The 21653-nt window shown below is 44.9% G+C and overlaps 4 protein-coding genes across 5 annotated transcripts; 3 read left to right on the plus strand and 1 right to left on the minus strand.

The window, feature by feature from the left end:
- Positions 1–172: 172 nt before the first annotated feature.
- On the plus strand, positions 173–2900 carry LOC117148660 (ATP-binding cassette sub-family B member 10, mitochondrial). Its single transcript, XM_033316173.1, has 6 exons — positions 173–552; positions 612–818; positions 1037–1239; positions 1306–1587; positions 1648–2391; positions 2465–2900. The coding sequence occupies exons 1-6, from the start codon at positions 180–182 to the stop codon at positions 2732–2734; spliced, it is 2079 nt and encodes a 692-aa protein (XP_033172064.1). The 5' UTR covers positions 173–179; the 3' UTR covers positions 2735–2900.
- Positions 2901–3036: 136 nt separating this feature from the next.
- Positions 3037–5687, minus strand: LOC117148661 (probable methylmalonate-semialdehyde dehydrogenase [acylating], mitochondrial). The gene is made up of 2 exons (XM_033316174.1): positions 5580–5687; positions 3037–4782 (listed from the first exon to the last, which is right to left on the minus strand). Exons 1-2 carry the CDS (start codon positions 5607–5609, stop codon positions 3250–3252), a joined length of 1563 nt encoding a protein of 520 aa, XP_033172065.1. The 5' UTR covers positions 5610–5687; the 3' UTR covers positions 3037–3249.
- A 180-nt stretch (positions 5688–5867) lies between these two features.
- LOC117148664 lies at positions 5868–8470 on the plus strand. Its single transcript, XM_033316177.1, has 2 exons — positions 5868–7264; positions 7574–8470. Exons 1-2 carry the CDS (start codon positions 7217–7219, stop codon positions 7907–7909), a joined length of 384 nt encoding a protein of 127 aa, XP_033172068.1. The 5' UTR covers positions 5868–7216; the 3' UTR covers positions 7910–8470.
- A 105-nt stretch (positions 8471–8575) lies between these two features.
- Positions 8576–21497, plus strand: LOC117148657 (carboxypeptidase D). Of its 2 annotated transcripts, none has more exons than XM_033316166.1 (9): positions 8576–9512; positions 14309–14544; positions 14611–15090; positions 15160–15260; positions 16994–17111; positions 17326–18652; positions 18717–18940; positions 19008–20215; positions 20278–21497. In XM_033316166.1, the coding sequence occupies exons 1-9, from the start codon at positions 9063–9065 to the stop codon at positions 20445–20447; spliced, it is 4314 nt and encodes a 1437-aa protein (XP_033172057.1). In that variant the 5' UTR covers positions 8576–9062; the 3' UTR covers positions 20448–21497. The 2 variants fall into 2 exon arrangements, with proteins under 2 accessions (XP_033172057.1, XP_033172056.1); XM_033316165.1 differs by lacking the exon at positions 8576–9512 and adding an exon at positions 12171–12815.
- The last annotated feature ends 156 nt before the right edge of the window (positions 21498–21653 follow it).

Below are 21653 nucleotides of genomic sequence, written 5' to 3' on the forward strand. Positions count from 1 at the left end.
AGTTTTTGCTGCATATCTGGACATTTTTAGCTTTTTTGTCAGAGACACTGCTCGAACAGCTGATCGTCCACCACCGAGGAAGAAGCAGAGCGTTGTAGATTCGTGTTGTTTTTATAATTCGAATCATTTTAAAAAATCTACTGTTTTTTTTTACATTTCTGAATGAGACAAGACTCACAATGCTGTTAAATTGTACGAGGCTCACACACCTCTGCACGACTCTCCGGGTCAGGAAAACCAGTCAAATAAGGTTGTCCACATCATATAATCACCATTTGGGCAGGTGCCTCCACCAACGAACCGCCCGGTCGCTTCAACACAGCCTTCCACAGCCGAACAGTCACCATAGCTACCTGCACCCAACGCTCCGCATGCCGTGGTGGTGCATGCGACGTGGATTCGCACAGAGCAGCAAGTGGTTAGCCAGGAATGCAAAGGCGGACGCACCAACTGCAGTTGGAGTCGGAATCGTGCCCGCACCCGTTAAAATGGGCAGATCCCAGTACGGTCGCCTGCTCAGCCTGACTAAATCGGAGAAATGGGTGCTGACAGGTTACTAGCATACAACACATTTTGAAATTTCCCAAATCCTTATGTTCTGTATTTCTCAGCGGGCATTGGCTGTCTGGTAGTCTCTTCAGCTATCACCATGTCGGTTCCTCTGTTCCTGGGCAAAGTCATTGATGTGGTCTTTAATAAATCGGGCATGGATAGCGCAGCCATGGGCAAATTGGGCGAGTACTCGATGCTGCTCTTCGGGATCTTCGTGCTGGGCGGATTCGCCAACTTTGCCCGCGTCCATCTGTTTGGGAATGCGGGTGAGTGGGATGTATAAAAAACATATTAACACATGCTAGCCCTGGAAAGTCAATCGACCTCATAAAATATGGATATGGATATGGAACTATACCATCTTGGACTGTTTTACATTGTGAAGTAGAATGCGTTTAATTTGACAAAATATTCGCTTTATTCAAACCACAAGTTTAAAGATCCAATTCATATAGGTCTTATGTCTACCTGTTCCTCGTTTCAGCTCTTCGCATAGTGCGCAGTCTTAGATCCAGGCTATACAGATCTATGCTTATGCAGGAGGTGGGTTGGTTCGATACCAAGGGCTCTGGGGAACTAATAAATCGGCTGAGCAACGATACCTTAATGGTGGGCACCTCGTTGAGCCAGAACGTATCGGATGGTCTGCGATCTGTAGCCATGATCGGCGTCGGCACGGGCATGATGGTACGATTTAACAAAAAGTGCTTTGCACTGCCCAAAACCTCCTTTTATCCAGTTCTTCCATTGCAGATCTACACCTCCCCCCAGTTGGCTGCCGTGAGTGCCTTGGTGGTTCCCGCGATGGCGGGCATGGCCATCGTGTACGGACGTTACGTAAGGCGGATCACCAAAGTAGAACTAGACAAGTACGCCGAGATTATGAAGTTTGCGGAGGAGCGATTTGGTAATGTTAAAACGGTTAAGACCTTCTGCCGAGAACAACAGGAAGTAGCAGCGTTCGATGGCAAACTGGATGAAGCTCTACAGATTGGCTACAAAGAGACACGTGCCAGAGCAATTTTCTTTGGATTGGTAAGACCTAAAAGAAGGGTACTTAGGAAAATCATAAACATCTGTTATCCCTTCTTTCAGACTGGCTTCTGTGGCAACTTCATCATTATTTCAGTGCTGTATTATGGAGGCACCTTGGTATTACAAGACTCGCTGACGATTGGAGCCCTCACAGCCTTCATGCTGTACGCCGGTTATGTGGCCATCTCAATGAATGGGTTGTCCAACTTCTATAGCCAACTGAACAAAGGCATAGGGGCCTCGGAGCGTATTTGGGAGATCCTGGACAGGGAGTGCTCGATACCCATTGACAAAGGTGTTGTGCCGTTGGACAAGCCGGTGGGCGAAGTTGGATTCCAGAATGTATTCTTTTCGTTTCCAACTAGACCTGAATCGGCCGTCCTCACCGACTTTTCGCTAAATTTAATTCCGGGAACAACAACGGCGGTAGTGGGTCGTTCAGGATCTGGAAAGACGACGATAGCTCTGCTAATGCTCCGACTATATGACCCCCAAGGGGGCAAGGTTCATTTGGATGGCATTGATTTGCGAACAGTGAATCCACAGTGGTTGCGAAATAACATTGGTGCTGTCAGTCAGGAGCCGGTGCTCTTCTCGTGCTCCATTCGAGAGAATATTCTGTATGGCGCTAATCCTGGCGAAACACCGAGCCTGGAGCGACTGCAGCAGGTTGTTGAAGATGCAAATGTCAGCCAGTTCACCGACCAACTGCCGGATGGACTAGACACGCTCGTCGGCCAACGGGGAATGATGCTCAGTGGCGGGCAAAAGCAAAGAGTGGCCATTGCCAGGGCTCTAATTAAGGTGGAGTCTATATTCAATTCTTAGTTACTCAATTTACAATTTCCTAAGTTTAAACTTATTCATACCCCTACAGAACCCCGCTATCCTGATTTTAGATGAAGCCACCAGTGCGTTGGACGCCGTTTCGGAAAACCTGGTGCAGAATGCCTTAGACAATCTTATCCAGGGACGCACCGTGCTGACAATTGCCCATCGACTCAGCACAATTCGGAATGCGGATCAAATCGCCGTCTTAAGCAACGGAAAGATTGTAGAGCAGGGCAGCTACAACGAGCTTATGGGCATCCAGGAGGGCGTCTTCCGGGAACTGGTGGCCAGCCAAGCATTCGGCAGCCGAAACTAAAAGAGGGTGCGGAATTCAAGATAAGGTGGACTGTACGACTTTAAGTTAGAAGTGGGAACACCGCTGCTATGTGGTGGACCAGCTAGTGCTATTGTTACCGGGATATGTGTTCATAAATCAAATGTTTTTAACTCTTTGTAAAATATACACCGTTGACCATAAGGAAGCCGATGTCTTTTCTTCAAAAAAAAAAAAACATTTCCATGGTATCTTTTGTTGCTTTGAGTGAATACAAACACCTCAAACACAAGTGGGTTTATTCTTCGGAAACTTATTACTTTTCAATAAAAATATTCAAACGGTACTTTAATAATCGTTTTATTTTTATCATTTACAATCATTATTTTCAAGCTACACTTGAATCTAATCGTCTTAAATCTAATAAACAGGCACAAAAATAAATGCAATAATTTCTTTGTATCTAGTTTCTAAATACGTCCTGTGTGCAAGCATCCAGAAATTCAATACGTGGAACATTTCATCTGAATCTTCTCCAGAATCTTTTCAGGTTCTGCCTATTTCATTGTGGGCATGGCCACAGCCGCTTGGGTGTGGGTCACATCCGTTTCGCGCCACAACTGAGTTACCGTCTTCGTCTGGGTGTAGAATTTGATACCCTGTTTGCCATAGAAGTGATGGTCGCCGCGGAAAGAGCCACGAGTTCCGGTAAAGGAGAACATGGGCAGGGGCACGGGAATTGGCACATTCACGCCAACCTGACCGGCATCGATTTCGTTGACAAACTTGCGGGCTGCCGCTCCATTGGTAGTGAAGACGGCGGTACCATTTCCATAAGGATTGGCATTTACAATGCCAATGGCATCGTCCAGGGTGTCAGCCTTCAGGATGACCAGCACAGGGCCAAAGATCTCCTCAGTGTAGCACTTCATGCTGGGCGTAACATCGCTTAGGATGGTTGGTCCCACAAAGTATCCATCCTCGTAACCGGGCACGGTTATCTTCCTGCCGTCCAGGATGAGCTTAGCTCCCTCTTTGACCCCAGACTCAATCAGGTCATTAATGCGTTGGCGTGAGGCAGCACTGATCACGGGTCCCACGTCAGTTCCAGGCACATGGCCGGCATTTACCTTCAGCTTCTGGGCACGCTCCACCAGATCGGGAATCCATGCCTGGGCGTCGCCGACAAAGACAGCCGTGGACAAGGCCATGCAACGCTGACCAGCAGCTCCAAAGGCGGCACCTGCCAACTGGTTCAAAGTATTCTCCTTGTTGGCATCGCCCAAGATGATGCCGTGGTTCTTAGCGCCCATATTGGATTGCACCCGCTTGCCATTCTTGCCAGCCCGCTCGTAAATGTACTTGCCTGCCTGGTCTGAGCCCACAAAGGACACTGCCTTAATTTCGGGAGCATCGCAGATGAAGTTCACAGCGTCATGTTGGCCATGGATTACGTTGACGACACCCGGCGGACAGCCAGCTTCGTTAAGAAGCTCCATCAGCAACATGGTTGCACCAGGCACACGTTCCGATGGCTTCAGCAGCATAGTGTTACCGGTGGTGATGGCCACCGGGAACATCCACAGCGGTATCATGGCCGGGAAATTGAACGGCGCAACTCCAGCGGTTACTCCGAGGGGCAGCACCAGTGAGTACGTATCCATGTCCCTGGCCACGTTGGCTACTGTTTCGCCCATCTGCAGAGATGGGATGCTGCAGCAATGTTCCACCACCTGAAGGCCGCGGAGCACGTCGCCCTCTGCGTCGGCCAAGGTTTTGCCCTGCTCCTTGGTAATGTTCTTGGCCAGCTCGCCCATGTTCTCCTTGATGAGAGCCTGCAGCTTGAACATCACCTGCTGGCGGGTGAGGACCGACTGGTTGCTCCACGAGCGGAAAGCCTTCTTGTTCGACTCAAGGGCCGCCTGCATCTCCGCCTGTGTGGCCTTGGGCACGCGGGTGACCACTTGGTTGGTGGCTGGATCGTGCACATCAATCCATTCGTTCGTCTTCGACTCAACGAACTTGCCGTCGATGAAGAGCTTGGTGGTGGGAGCGGCTGAGGAGTAGGACCTCTTTGCCAGATGGCGGGCCTGGTGATAAAGGAGGGACATGAGTCGGTAAACAGCCAGTGCAATGGGTATGAACTTTGATCGCTAAGCGTTCTTCAATTTCCCTACTTCCATGTATACTAAACCAAAAATGTACTATTAGTCCGCCTGACTTTCATTTGCTTTGCAAATTGCCTAGTGCTCGCAATCCTAACCTCAACGGCCGGACAATTCCGTTTAATGTGGGGTGAGGTCTATTTTTTTGGGTTTTGATAACTTGAGTGGTATTGTGTGGGGGGTGGGGTGGGGGGAGAGGGGGTGGTCACCCGCTAACTCTTATCAGTGTCCATCTGGCAAATTTGAGATTTTTATGGCGCGACTGGCGTGGAAAGGTACCGCTTATCGCGTTTTATTGGATTTCACGTCAACTCAAACATTGTACCGCTAAATCCCCCGCGAATTCGCCCTGTGCGCTTTATCTGCTTAACATTCTGGTTCTAGTTCTTCTTCTTCCGCTTCGTAGCGACGTATTGCGTAACATGTGTTGTTTTCAACTGCCCGTTCGCCGCTCACACTCGTGGGGCAATTCAATCACTAGTGGGTGGAGTGTGAGAAATTGGCGCCCAAAGTGCATACATTACATGCCCAAGGCCAATTACATCACCAATTACCGAATTCACAGCCACACAAGTGTCAGAGAGAACGAGAGAGAGCACCATACCGATCCAAATGCTGATGGATGGATGCACGTACATATGTATGTATGTATGTCAGGATGAGGATGGCAGCCTGGCATGCCTATAGGACTCCCACCCAACAATTGGCATCGGGAAACTCACCTCAGCTCCGATCAATCGCACTAGGGACATCTTGGGGATACGGAGATGAGAATTTGGTGCGGGGATCGGATCGCGTGCTCTCCGAACGGTGGCTACACTGAAACTGAACGCAGCGCAGCCGCCCATTTCCGATGCCAGTTATTCTCCAATGTTCTCCGCACATACACATGAATGGAAGTATATATATCTGTGTAGGTTTGAGGTGATGTATGGTGTGGTGTGGTATTGGCATGGTGGGGTGATTGTTGATATACGAAGGCGAAGACCACGTCAAAAGTGCTTAACAAGTGGCTATAGTCTGATGCTCACACACACGTGCACGCACACGCACCTAACTTGCTAGCGCACACACCGTTAGGAACCTGGGGCACAGCTGTTGTTTTTGTGTTGCTCTGTTTTCGCAATTGTTGCTGTTGCTGTTCTTGGGGGCTCGTTGTATGTGTGTGTCAGTGTAGTGTTTGCTTCGCGGTGTTTGCGTTCTCGTCAATTCCCTGCTGGAAGGGTATGTTAGTTATGGTGACGGCAGTGCAGTAGTACCCAAATGCATACTCTATGGTATGTGTTGCAGTTAGATGGTAAAAACCTGTTTAAACGTACAACAGTGGAAGTGTATTGGATCTTTGATGGTGGATATGCTAAACTGGCATAGGGTATTTATAAACACCGGCGGATCCAATGTAGTATTTTTGTGTTTTTCCATCAACGTAGATATGTACGTATGGACACATGTACATATGAACATATACACCACGGCACGTGTCAAACTTAAACGGCATCTAATCAAATATTGATACCAGTGCTTACCCGAAGATGGAAAAAATAATCAATTAGGTGATAAGTGTTTCCTAGCTGAATAATTAAATCCGAAAAGTGTTTCCTGAAGCGCAGCGTGGACAAAAGCAGCCTGGCGCATTTATGAGTTTCTGAATGAAAATGGTGCTGCCTGCTTTTAGGCTTTTGGTCTATTGAAATAGCAATTTCGCTTTCATCATCGGGCGCGCAATGTTTTTGCTCGCAGCCCCGCTTCCTGGTCAACATAATCAAAAGGACTAGCCTCCACCGGGAGAACAGAATCCATGGACATAGATGCAACTCAAATGGAAGACTTTCTCTTTTTTGAAGAAAGTGTTTGCTTTGTCTCTCAATGGGACAATAGTAGCTCCTTTCTGCTCTTCAGTGATGCCCACCGGTAGATGAATCAAGGAATTATATACAGCAGAAAAAGTTATTTCATTTGAAATCCATCACACAAAAATCCAATGGCTTCGAAAAGTGTCAGCATATACTAAAAAGAATTGGATTAAGTATAGCATATTTTTATACATTGTTTTTAAGCAAGCTATAGAAGTACCAGCACTGTCACTCGCTCTTTCTCTCGCATTCTCTCGCTCCCTCTCTTGCTGCGGAATGCGGAAGTCAACTTGTGTGCAGGAGCATATAAATAGTGGGACCAATCGCAGGATTCGCTCACTCTGCTCGGAGAGCTTGGAGTGGACTGCCAGCGCTCCGGACGACGCGCCTTAAATTAGGCAAGAACAATTTTGTTATTTGGCGCAGTATGGACTTGCTACGCTGACTTACTGCTTACTGTCATGCCAAGAGACTGAGGTCGAAAGGCAGCTTGGGATCTGGAAAAGATGGAGGCCACGCCGGGCTACCAGGACATCAGCGCTCTGGAAAAATCGGTGAGCTTATCGACCAGGCAAACAGAAATAGCCACTTATCCATTCAGAAGTTATAGGCACTCAGAGTGTAGTGAGAGAAATTAGGGGCACTCCACGGCGGTCTATTACAATCATAAACCACGCTGTTAATCACAATTCTTCAAATCGAACGTAAGGTTCGAACTTAATTTAAGATGTTGTTATCAGGATTTTATTATAAGTTCTCCTGGGAATATCTTCCCAATGCTTCCCTAAGCTGAAGAGAGGACGGAAGCGGCTAAAATTCAATTACTTAATCCATAAGTAACCTACATTTCCCTCTGCTTCAAGGTGGCCAATGCAGGATCGCAGCTGTACACGATGGCCCACAAACTGCACGCGGTGGAGCGCAGCCTCGAACAGACGACGATGGAGCAGATGGACGAGATGGAGGTCCTCGAGTTGCTCGAGTCGATGAGCGAGGTGACCAACGAGTATCAGAATCTGCGCAAGGACATTCGCGAGGTGCAGCAGTTGCAGCGTGACGTCAGCAGCTCCATACGGTACCAAATGCGCAGCATGCAACAGACTTTTCACACTCTAAAACAGCGGATAGCTAGCTCCCAGAAGGGTCGCAAAAAGCCCAAGAAAGGGCTCGATAGAGCAGGGGTTGGGATTCATGAATAATCAATGACCCTATTGATTGGCCTCCCTGGCGAATAGGTGCGGTAAATGTGTCAATGGGGACGCGAATGTAGGGACTAAATTGACACCAATCTGAAGCAATCAACTGTGTAACTATATATCGCAAGCCCACTCCAAGCATTTAGACTCGGAAGCAAATCCTATACTTTATATACATGTATACACTTTAAGAAAACCACAACCATTGTATGCTCATTAAGCTTTTTTTTTTGGAGTTTTATTCCAGTGATCGACAGGAATAACGAAAACTTACTGCTCTAAGAACACAAAAACACAATGCTTAACATAGGTTAAAACCATGTACGATGAATAGCGTTCTTTAGGGCAAACCGGAATGTCTGAATGCACTTTTCCAAATTTTGCCTTAACATAATAGTATTTTGAGGTAGTTTTTGATACGACACGTTTTAAAAGATAATATGTAGCAGACCGTACATATTTAGGCCACACACAATGATTATTCTTGTGTTAGTTTCACTTTTGGAGATTTATTTGTTGAGCTCTAGAGAAAATAAAAGTTAGTTAAACCTCGAGAGACGAGGAAGGCTTATGCTTATATTCAAATCTGGCGCCATCCGGTTGTTAATCAACAACCTTCTGGCAACTCCTCTAAGTCCCATCTGGCAATGTCACCTGATCGCGGCCGAGTGGCAACAGTGGTCGCTGTTGCGTTCGCGTACTTTCGTGACTTCATTTGCGCTTTTATTTATATTCTCCGTGTTGCGAATAAAATGGATATATCTTGGCACTCGTTTAAGAAGCGGATATACCCTGATTCATAGGCTGGCGAGAAGATCATTGCAAAAAAAAGGTGTGCGAAAAGAAAGTGCAATAACTGCAGCTCTATTGCGCGCATCTGTGTGTGCGTAGATCTCCGCGTCGGTGTGTCGGTGTTTTTTTTTTACGTTTGTGTGCGTGGCGTGCCCACATTTGTGGCACAAGTTTAAAAATTGGCACTAAGAAAGTGCAAGAAAGTGGTTCTGGGGAAAATAGTTCATTCATTAGGCATAGGCATCCACTTGCTGTTGACAGTGGCGCGCCTGCGTTTTGTGTCTTAATCATCGCATTGCTGCGCTGCCTGCCTACGTGTACAGAAATCGCGAGAGCTCCGAGAGAGTCCCCGAGAATCCCCAAAATGTGGTTTTTCTGCCTGGCCTTGATCCTCGGCTGCGCAGCCGGAGAATACAGCGAAGTCCGGGTCGTCCAGGAAGTGGACAACTTCCTGGAGAGTCCCCACTACCTTAAAAACGAGGAAATAGGAGAACTCTTCAGCCAGCTGGCCAAGGATTACCCTGACTTGGCACAGACCTATACAATAGGCAAATCCCTGGAGGATCGACCGATCTACGCCCTAGCCTTAAGTGCACCCACCGGGGAGTTCAAGAATGGAGATCTCCTAAGGCCAATGGTTAAGCTGGTGGCCAACATACAAGGTGATGAAGCCGTGGGTCGCCAGATGGTTCTCTATATGGCCGAATACCTGGCCACCCACTACGATGGGGACCCGAAGGTCCAGGCGCTACTAAATCTCACCGAAATCCACTTTCTGCCCACCTGTAATCCCGATGGATTCGCCAAAGCCAAGGTGAGTCACCCCCTGTTTCTAGCTTATCAAGAATCCACGGAAAGCCACTTTTGGAACGGAAAAGTGATTGTAAAGTGACTGCCGATTTGCCCCGCCAACTGTTTATACAACACACTAGGCCGAGAGAAAAATACGCTTTGCGTTTTTTCCCCAGCTTTTACATTATATTCAGTCATTGGTTATACACTTGAACGAATTTTTACACGTTTTCACTGTTTACTGTTCCAAAAACCAGCTTACATTTTTGAAAAGCAGAATTGCTCTTTGGGTTTTTGTTTCTGTGTAGATGTCTTTCTCTCTCTCCATCTCATTTTTCTTTATTCCCTGTTTCGAGCTTTTGTGTGAATGAGCTAGTCTTTTTTGATTGCCGCAAAGAAAAAAGCATCGAGATCAATCAGAAATCTGAAAAAATACCTTTCCCAATCCAAAAGGAATGTGTGAACGAAAGGTTTTGACCCACTTTTGGCCTCTGCGTTTGTGATCTCTCAATTAGCAGGCAAGAACTGCATCTCAACTCATCGCTTTCAACGTGTCGCTAATTTTGGAATATTTCAATAATATTTCTACTATCTTTAAAATAAATTTCAGCACAGTTCTATGAAATTTTGTGCCTCATACTGTTTATCTGCTTCGCTGTCAAATGGGAAATTCCCCCTGCATTTCGCGGTGATTGCCTGTTCCATAATGGTTTGAGTCCATTTTAATTAATTATTTTGTTTTGAATTGCACGGTTGTATAGTTTTCATAATTTTATTTTTAGATTCATGCAATGATGCTATAAATTTGTATAGGTAATGACCGTTTACATTGTTTTTCAGCCTAGGAATTGTTTTTCTTTGTGGCTCTTGTCTGGTTTTTATGTGCCCCAATGGCATCTGAACATTCCACTTGTGTCCCAGCGGCTAACTGACACAATATAATGATCTGTTTAATTCTAGTTAGGCCTGCAAATAGTATATATTAAGGCCTGGGTACTTGATGCTCCATGATGTTGCGCTGCTGACTTCACATCCTTTGCCATTTTTCGCTGAGTGCGGGCGTGCGTATCTTGGTGACGGTTTTATGGCCTCTCCAAAACTGTGCTGATAAAGTAAACAAAGTTTGTATTCGGTCCGCTGACGTTATGATTTCGCAACTGCAACGGCGGCCCCAACAACAACTGAGAAAGAGTTACAGGCGTCAGGGGTGCGAACGGCGTTTGCTTTGCTTTACAAGAAACTGGTTAGATGTCACAACAAAAACAGTAGGAGCAAGCAAAATAGCCCGCCTTTGAGGTTCGTGTTTGATTTACACCCCTTATTTTCCTGCAATGTGGATTTGTTCGCAACCAGTTTGTGGTTGTAGTTGATGGGGTTTGCTGCTGTGAGTTAAGTGTGCTATAAAGATAGCTAATATCCGCTGCGAACGCGCGTTTCAGTCTTTTTTGAATGCCCGAGTGCACTTGGCAATAAGTAGCGTGGTTTAGATTGTATGAATCAAGTATCTGCAAAAGACGTGTACATTTAAGACATATTCTTTGAGCATCGTGTATCTGCTAAATACACGTGAATTACACTTGCGTTCTCGAATGCCAATCACAATTAAAATCAATGGCAAGGAGGTTAAGCTTAAAGTTTTCTTTAGACATTTTAATAACCATTGTTCTTTGGAGGGTACATACAATTCGTGGCCGCCTCGTCGCCTCCTGAGTTCCATCCCAATTCCAAACTTTGGCCCACTGATCATCTTCGGATCGAAGCTTATCATTTTGTTTTTATGTAGTTGCACCCGTCGCTTATCAAGAAAAGTGGTTAGCTCAATTTAAATGTGGGTGTGGATTGAGAGGGGGAAAGGGGGAGGAGAGTTTTACTGGAAGATGTCGACCATATGCTCGCATTCTGGAATAGCACTGATAAGAGCGATTTGACGCTCTCAATTGGTTGAATGTGCCAATTCGTTCGTTTGTCGATAAGCCCTATGTGTATGTTTGTGTCGGAGTCCGGACGGGTTGCTTCTGACGTCACGGCGTGGGAGTGAAGCCATCGATTTTTGCGTAAATATATCCTGTTGACGTCCGTTCTTTCAGCTCTCTACGCTCTCTCCTGTTTCTCACTCACCCACACAGGCGCAGGCGCCACATTTTTTGAGTCTGGCAACTTCCCTCTCCGGTAACAATAATACAATTAAAAGGGCCTGAATAAACTATAATCTATTAACTCGTGTCTGTCGAAAGCAGTGGTTAAGTAAAGTTACTCCATGAGCGGGCTTTAATGGATTTCGCGCTCGCTGCTTCGTGTAATTTCCCTACAATTAGCGCCTCTCTTTTGTCGTTTGGAGCCGTTTTTAGAGAGAACAGTGGGATGAAGCACCCATATGCTGATCAAAACTAGCCTACGTACTAAATAGTAGTGTTTTTTATTGTATTTCCTATGAAGTGCTGTGTAAATCATTAAATAAACAGGCATATACCTTGAGAAATCCCATTGATATTTTATTGTAAACAGTGGCTGAAAAAATTTAGGCTTAAAACGTAACTGACGTTTCTTAGTTAGTCATCGCCATATTTTTGGGTCGCTACACTTCATTCAATCAATCCCCCCACTGTGCGCGGCGACCGAGGCAGCGGCAGAGGCGGGCGAATGGGCGCTTAAGGCCAATCAACGCAGCAAATTTTCAAACAGTTGACTTTTCGAGCCTGAGCTGCAACGACGACCCACGACGAACGGAGGCCCGACGGACAAATAGGAAGAGAGCGAGTTGCGTGCGGGAGAGCGCTGAGAAGTAGCGGAGGAAATATAACTGTATCTCGCTCAATTCGCACGCCAGTGATAAAAACAACACAATCTCGACAAGATTGCAAATCGCAAGATGCCAACTCTGGGTCTCCTGTTCGCCTCCGTCGGCATCGCCGTGCTGGCGATGGGTGTGCCGCATTGCAGGGGCTACACCATCAAGGAGGATGAATCCTTCCTGCAGCAACCGCACTATGCTAGCCAAGAGCAGCTGGAGGACTTGTTTGCTGGCCTGGAGAAGGCGTACCCCGACCAGGCCAAAGTACACTTCCTGGGTCGATCTCTGGAAGGACGCAATCTGCTCGCCCTGCAAATCTCGCGGAACACCAGGTCGCGGAATCTCCTTACACCTCCAGTAAAGTACATAGCCAATATGCATGGAGACGAAACGGTGGGCAGGCAGCTCCTAGTTTATTTGGCACAATATCTGCTCGGTAATCACGAAAGAATCAGCGACCTAGGCCAGCTGGTCAACAGCACCGACATCTACTTGGTGCCCACGATGAATCCGGATGGCTATGCGTTGTCCCAGGTAAAGAACCCACCGTCGCTTCACCTGTTGTGTTGTTTTGTCCAACTTTCGGGTAAAATCAATAAGTGGGGGAGCCGAAGTGGGAAGGCCAGTGGATGGGAACGAGGCTATAAACCTGAGAAGAGACAATATTGCAGCAGATGAGAGTGGAAAGCAGTTCTAGTTTGCTTCATTCCCAGCCATTGCAGAAACCCGATATCTAAGCTCATGCATATCAAACGTAAGAGTTGAAAAGTGTTATCTATACCCAAAACCGTTCACACCTCCAACCCCTTTTGAAACTTTATACATGAAAAAGAGGCATGAAGAGGCTATCTAAGGTTGGTAAAATGTTAGGAAATAATTAAAAAAGAATGCTCAAATGAACATTGTTTGGGAAGTCGCATAAATGACCAAATAATACATATTACACCAAACTTTGCACTTTTCAAGCCGTTTCGTTACTCCAAAGCAAACTCTGCTCCCCGAATGTTTGCATATTGCACACAAACACACCTTTTTTAAACTTTCTGCGCTTTGTTTGTTTATTATTAACATCTTCAACGATGAATATCGAGCAGTAATACGTACTTCCTTATTCGAGTTGTCATGGCATATTTATCTGTCCAGAAATGACCGAAAAGGCAAGAAAAAAAAACTAAGAGTATGTTGTGAAGGATTTCTAAAAAGGCGCTCTATTTTCTTACACTTGAATAACTTTAGTCATTCTTATGAATAATTATATAGTTTCAAATCATATTTCATAAAGAAACGAAAAACGTCCAACTTTATCTGTAGTACCAGTAATCTGTATTCGGTAGAATTCAAAAATTCCCATTATTCATTCCGTTTAAAGTGCTAATGCAAATGGCAATTTCTTTGTGGTACCTAGGTTTCCATTTCTGCCCGGATTGTACTTTTTATCTGCTTTATCCCACGCCTATTTTCTATATTTGTCTTTCCATTTGAGGATTCGTTCGATGGCGTGATTATTGTGCCCGCATTGATGAAATGATTTAAATAAGTTGCTTCTTTGTTGGAGTAATCTATAAATCCTTCAATACAACATTCTTCTGTTTTCTAGTCATCGGAGCCTGTAGTGTGTGGATTTTCTTTGGTTGATTGTTACGTTGTTCTTTAGGGAGAAATTGGGGGAAACCATTGCACAACATTTTTTACCGAACTTCGACGAACCCTTTTCTTCACCGCGATTGTCGATTGTCGTGTTGTAATCACTCTGTTGACACCTGACTGCCATGCTAAATGGTCAATTCCGGTCAGAACTGACCTGCATATCAATCAGCCCATAACAGAGTGAAAGAGAAACTTTTATGTTTAGCGTAAAATCGTCATTGATCAAAATCATCAGCAAACGCTTTCTGCTGAAAATGAAATGATGATACAAATATGTGCATATAGCTGCCTTTGAGTATCAGTAAGCTAATGATCTAAACGTATATTAAATCTTTTAAAGCTTCCTGGCCATTAAAGGTATTATATGATTTTCTGTGCAGGAAGGCAACTGCGAGTCGTTGCCCAACTATGTGGGTCGTGGCAATGCGGCCAACATCGACTTGAATCGCGATTTCCCCGATCGCCTGGAGCAGAGCCATGTCCACCAGTTGCGCGCCCAGTCTCGTCAGCCGGAAACAGCAGCCTTGGTAAATTGGATCGTTAGCAAACCGTTTGTGCTCTCCGCCAATTTTCATGGCGGAGCTGTTGTGGCCAGCTATCCCTACGACAACTCCTTGTAAGTTCTGCAAAGGGGTGTTTATCCCTGACTTGGAGAAAAACTAACAACTTTTCAACTTTGCAGGGCTCACAATGAGTGCTGCGAGGAGAGTTTGACTCCGGATGATCGGGTCTTCAAGCAGTTGGCCCACACCTATTCCGACAACCATCCGATTATGAGAAAGGGCAACAATTGCAACGATAGTTTCTCGGGAGGTATCACCAACGGAGCCCACTGGTATGAGTTGTCCGGCGGAATGCAGGACTTTAACTATGCGTTTAGCAACTGTTTCGAGCTGACCATCGAGTTGTCCTGCTGCAAGTATCCGGCAGCTAGCACTTTGCCCCAGGAATGGCAGCGGAACAAGGCATCGCTGTTGCAGCTGCTGCGCCAGGCGCATATCGGCATCAAGGGCCTGGTGATCGATGTCAGTGGCTTTCCAATAGCCGATGCCAATGTCTACGTGGCTGGACTAGAGGAGAAACCCATGCGCACTTCGAAACGAGGAGAATACTGGAGGCTCTTGACCCCGGGACTCTACAGCGTGCACGCCTCTGCTTTTGGGTTGGTCATCTGCTTATTTCTATTCAGGCATGCTTGCTAATGTTGTAATTGTTCTATACCCCAATGCAGTTACCAGACCAGTGCCCCGCAACAAGTCCGGGTGACCAACGATAACCAGGAGGCCTTGCGCCTGGACTTCAAGCTTGCTCCCGTCGAGACGAACTTTGATGGTATTAGCAGTTTTTACAGTCCCTATTATTTCTAGAGAGGGATGCAACGGAAATACCTATATATATGCGCATATATATATTATAGTGGGCAGTTCCAAAAAGCTATACATATATCCACATTTAGCGATGCATAGTTGCCCTGCTCTCCTGCCCACTCCTCACTTTCCTTGTACTATATATGTTATCTCCGCCATTTCCGAATCCAGATATAGAACCATTTGGCATGTTCATTTGTTCCCCCTCATTTAGAACCTTTATTTGTTTACCGCGAGAGCTAGCAGAAAATAAACAATGTTGGCTGTCGTGTGGATGAATTGGTTTGGTTTTGTCTCGAATCTTTTGTACATACAATTTTGTAATTTATCTTTTAAACACTTCTGTTGCATTTCTATGTTTTTTTTCGCATTTTCATACGCTTATATGCCAGCCTATGTTCCTTCCACACCATTACTTCAGACGCGCACATATTTAGTGGATGCTTGATTTGTATATAGAGAACGTATTAAGAACAAACACGAAGAAATAGCAAACCAACAAACGAAACGAAATAAATTAAGGAAATAAGCGAATTGTACTTAAGCACTTATACAGAAATTGGCCCACTTACGGTCATCGAATGACACATTCCCAATACGAATCGGTTATAGCTTTATCATTATTCCCCCTTATCTTCCGCACACCCAAAAACATACATATAAGGAACAATGCGAAAAAACTATGATAAATCCAAAGCCCACTACATGAACCTACTGCTAAAATTACTGTCATTATCGATATTGTATGCGACTGTATTCGCACTCATGGTTAATCCTATCAGAAATGATTGTTGAGCATTTATCCAAAAACAAAATAACCCTACATTTGATAGTGAGGTGAAGTTATTATCAATTCCGGTCCGAGTCATACTCACACATGGCTTTTGATATAAACTAAAGACGAGAACAGGTAACAATCAAATGAAGAATATTGCAATGGCGAGAACCTTGCGAAGGATAAATAAAATATTCATGTTCGCTTGCTGCGTTTTATTTTCATTCATTGCTCTTTAATTCGGTGTCAAAATTAATTTTTTGTTTTCGAGCACATTATTGGTGTTTTCAAAATCGTGTGGAGTGTTTTATTAATCACTTATTTTAGAATTAACTGAGATTTAATTTGAGATTATTTTCAATTCATTAATCATCGAATTCAGGACATATTCTTTATTTATTCTGATCTGTAGCAATTTTACTTTCTTTTGGTTTTCGCAGTACAACTTAGTTTTTCCATTTTCCTTTTGTTTCCAATGCCTTATATGTAGCCTTACGATCGAGTCATGGTTAGGGGCGTTCAAGAAATGCCCAATCACATCTAAATGAAATTTAAAATGTATCTTTCACTAAGTACCTAAAAAAGAAAACAACAATTTAAAGCGTCTGTGCCAAATGTGAAGATTTCGGAATGGATTTGTTTATATATGTATGTATGACCAGCATACAAAAGTCAAGCAGTTTCTTTGGTATTTTATCTTAAATAATTGTGAACTATGAAATTATGGCAAAATAAACGAACAAAATTATGCATTTGCTTGTGCTTCTGATTCTGTTGCTAACTCTAGCTGCTCCCGTTGCTGAAACTTAGACGCACTGCATCATATTCTCACCGGAACCAGCATGAGGCACTCCATTACAAAAACTGCCATTGCACTAAAAACAACCTTACCCATTTCCGTTTCCGCTCTTCCTATCCCGCAGGCAACTTCCGGAAGGTAAAGGTCGAGCGCTCTGAGCCTCCACAGAAGCTCAAGGAGCAGTTCAATGGATTCTTGACCCCGACTAAATTTGAACACCACAACTTTACGGCCATGGAGAGGTGAGAGTTTTTCCTAAAATGTCCAAATATATTTCAACGGATGAAATTGTTCATCTACGAAATGTGTCACTTATTCATCGTTCTATCTTTACCCATATCTGTACCATACAAGTATATTTGCAAAGAAAACATTTGAGGAAATCATGATCTTCAGAAGTTTTAATTTTTTCCCAAGTAAAAACACTTTTATTCCTAAATTATTTTTCATTTCCAGCTACCTGAGGGCGATTAGCAGCAGCTATCCTTCCCTTACACGCCTCTACAGCATCGGTAAGAGCGTCCAGGGTCGTGATCTTTGGGTGCTTGAGATTTTTGCCACGCCGGGTTCTCATGTCCCGGGGGTTCCAGAGTTCAAATATGTGGCCAACATGCATGGCAACGAGGTGGTGGGCAAGGAATTGCTCCTACTCCTCACCAAATATATGCTGGAACGCTATGGCAATGATGACAGGATTACCAAGCTGGTGAATGGCACCCGTATGCATTTTTTGTACAGCATGAACCCCGATGGGTATGAGATCTCCATCGAGGGCGACAGAACCGGCGGAGTTGGAAGAGCGAATGCCCATGGAATTGATTTGAACAGAAACTTCCCCGATCAATATGGCACGGACCGGTTCAATAAGGTGACGGAACCCGAGGTGGCTGCCGTCATGAACTGGACACTGTCGGTGCCATTTGTTTTGTCCGCCAATCTCCATGGCGGCTCCTTGGTTGCGAACTACCCCTTCGACGATAACGAAAATGATTTTAATGATCCGTTTATGAGACTCCGCAATTCTAGTATCAATGGCCGCAAGCCAAATCCCACGGAGGATAATGCTCTTTTCAAACACCTCGCCGGGATTTATTCAAACGCACACCCCACTATGCACCTGGGCCAGCCATGTGAGCTCTTCCAGAATGAATTCTTCGCTGATGGCATCACCAATGGTGCTCAATGGTATAGTGTTACTGGGGGAATGCAGGACTGGAACTATGTGCGGGCTGGATGCCTGGAGCTAACCATCGAAATGGGTTGCGATAAGTTTCCCATGGCCGCCGAGCTTTCGCGATACTGGCAGGATCATCGCGAGCCTCTGCTACAGTTTATTGAGCAAGTGCATCGCGGCATTCATGGATTTGTGCATAGCACTATTGGCACGCCGATTGCGGGAGCTGTTGTTCGTTTAGATGGAGCCAATCATTCGACCTACAGTCAAGTCTTCGGGGACTATTGGAAGCTAGCGCTGCCTGGTCGACATAATCTCACTGTGCTGGGGGACAACTATGCACCACTACGAATGGAAGTTGAAGTCCCCAACGCCGAACCCTTCGAAATGCGGATGGATATCACCCTCATGCCAGACGATCCCCAGCATTGGGCATCCGCCAATGACTTTAGGATTATTGAAAACGTGGTCAACACAAGGTATCACACTAACCCGCAAGTTCGCGCACGCCTTGCGGAGCTGGAGAACCAAAATGGACAGATCGCCAGCTTTGGATATGCCGATTCTGAATTTGGCACACTCTTCAATTACCTCAAAATGACATCTGATGTGAGTGTGTGATTATGTCGGGAACTCGTATCGCTTAGCTCCCACTCATTTGATTCTCTTGCAGATTGGCGAGCCCGAGGAACACAAGTACAAGCTGTTGGTGGTTAGTTCCCTATATGATACAACGGCTCCTCTGGGCAGGGAAATTCTGCTCAACCTGATACGACACTTGGTCGAAGGATTTAAGCTGCAGGACGCGTCTGTGGTCGAGTTGCTGAAACGAAGTGTTATCTACTTTCTGCCGCAGACTAGCAAGTTCCAAAATGTCTTTGACATGTACAACAGCAAGTGAGTTTGGGAGGACTCGAAACTTTAGTGCTTAGAATCTTATTTGTTCTCTGTTAATCCACAACAGCACCTCCATTTGCGACCCAGTCCTGGGGGATGAGTTAGCAGAGCGCATTCTTGGCCCGGAGACAGACCAGGCCAAGGACGTATTTTTGCAATTTTTGCGTAGCGAACGCTTTGATTTGATGCTTACCTTTGGAGCAGGCAACTCCGACTTGAGCTATCCCAAAGGGGACTCGGTGCTAGAGAAGTTTGCCCACAGAATGCAGCGAACGGAGTTTAACTACTCGCCCCTGCAGTGCCCTCCATCCGCCACGAGACAGCTTCACCAGGAGACCACCGAGAGATTGACCAATATGATGTACCGCATATACAATTTACCCGTTTACACCTTGGGCATTTCCTGCTGCCGCATGCCGCAACAAAAGAAAATCGCTTCCGTTTGGCGCAAAAACATCGATAAGATTAAGAACTTTTTGGCTCTGGTGAAAACCGGAGTAAGTGGCTTGGTGCAGAACGATAAAGGACAACCTTTGAGGGAGGCCTATGTCCGATTGTTGGAGCACGATAGAATCATTAATGTTACCAAGAATGTGGCGAGATTCCAGTTGATGCTTCCCCATGGTCTTTATGGATTGGAGGTAACCGCTCCCAACTACGAGTCGCAAATGATTAAGGTGGATGTAGAAGATGGTCGAGTCACGGAATTGGGCATTATACGCATGCATCCATTCACGTTGATTCGTGGCGTTGTTCTGGAGCTGCCAAATAACGATAACAAAGCCAGTACTACCATTGCAGGAGTGGTGCTGGATGAGAACAACCACCCAGTGCGGAACGCCAAGGTCTCGGTGGTGGGGCAGACTCAATTGAGGAACTTTACAGGCAGCATGGGACAGTATCGTATATCGGCGGTACCCCTAGGCACCATCATTCTAAAAGTAGAGGCACCGCGCCATCTGGAGGCCACCCGACAAATGCACCTGATTCAGGGCGGCTTGGCCACGGAGAACGTGGTCTTCCACCTAAAAGTCAACGAGCATGTCTTTGGACTGCCTCGCTTTTTGTTCATTTTGTGCGCCAGCGTTCTGATCATTGCTGGTGTGATCGTCTGTGTGCTATGTGCCCAGTTTTGGTTCTACCGACGTCATCGGGGGGACAAGCCTTACTATAACTTCTCACTGCTGCCGCAGAGGGGTAAGGAGCAGTTTGGCCTTGAGGACGATGATGCGGGTGATGATGGGGAAACGGAGCTCTTTCGATCTCCCATCAAACGTGAGTTGGGCCAAAGGGCAGACTTAGTAATCAATCAAGCTAATTATTCTTTCATTATTCAGGCGGCATGACCATACAGCCGTACTTTGACGAGGAGCAACTGGAGCGCATCCTGCACACGGATGATGATGACGACGACGGGCCGCACATGGAGCCAGAACTTGATGTGGCTGACGATAGCGAAGACGACATAGTGATGTTGCATAACAACGGGAACAAAAGACGGCACTAGGTGCCCCGATGGATGATCCCAATCAAACCCAATCTCAAGTGACACAACCACCAGGGATCACCTTATCCCCGATCCACTTTAACCACACACAACATAACTGTGATTCAAAACGTTTTCAAGAGAAACCAACGCTCTCCCTTTTTGTTATTTTTGTGTAATATCTACCCTTAAAAAGTGAAACACTTTTTTTTTTGAGTTTTAGTGTTACTGAGGTTGCACCCAGAATGCATCACAACCGTCAGCTTTAAATAGAAAATCCCTCTACCCACTCGGCGAATCTCTCTTTCATGATCGTTTATATAGAGATATACATTTTTATGTTCAGCCAAGAGAACTGTATGCGTAAATGTAACTTAAACTAAAGACTGACAGCCTCATAATTCTAGCAAAAAAACCATAACAATTTGTGAAAAAATATTAAATTAAATCTAGGTAAAAAGAAACCGAAAATCACAGCCAACAGCAGCAGAAGAACGGGTTGAGTTTGTTTTAATAAAAAAATTAACTACCAATGAATCAAATATTCAATGTCAATATTAAATTATACTTATTTACAATGCTTAGTCTTCAGAACGTTTAATTACTTGGCAGCTCATTGTACAGAAAATTTATACTTAACGATTAATTTTGAGCTTACTGTTTTACAATTTATTAAACCATATTAAGTAGCTTTTATCGGAAATTGAATGGCTACTCACATGAACTCTAACCCTCTGTATCTAAAAAATGATTTTAAATGCTGGAAAAAATTGTGCAAGAGAGAATCATAACAAAATCAGTTAACAGCTTTTGTAATATTTTGAATATGCCTAACATATAAAATTCAAACGTAAAATCAAATCGATTTACATAAACAATGAATACATATAAACGTGTATTGCACGACTTTATCTAAATAGAGCACAAAAAGACAAAGCGGTAGAAAATAACGTGAAAGTAAAATAATATATATATCATATACATAAACATATATCGTATACATATCCTAATATATGGCAATTTAAACTAAGTAAGCAACTGAATCTAAATAAAAAAATTATGTTACACAAATCGGGAGAAGACAACTATGGAGTTGTAATCTAATCCATCTCAAGCTTCCTGATCAGATGAAAAAAGGCTGCATTCCCCATCGTTATTTTCATAACATCATTTTGTATTGTATACAGTTGGCAATTTGTTTTGCCTAAAACAATATTTACACCGAAA

Source organism: Drosophila mauritiana, chromosome X (assembly GCF_004382145.1).
Source record: "Drosophila mauritiana strain mau12 chromosome X, ASM438214v1, whole genome shotgun sequence".
In the NCBI taxonomy this organism is placed as follows: Eukaryota; Metazoa; Arthropoda; class Insecta; order Diptera; family Drosophilidae; genus Drosophila; species Drosophila mauritiana.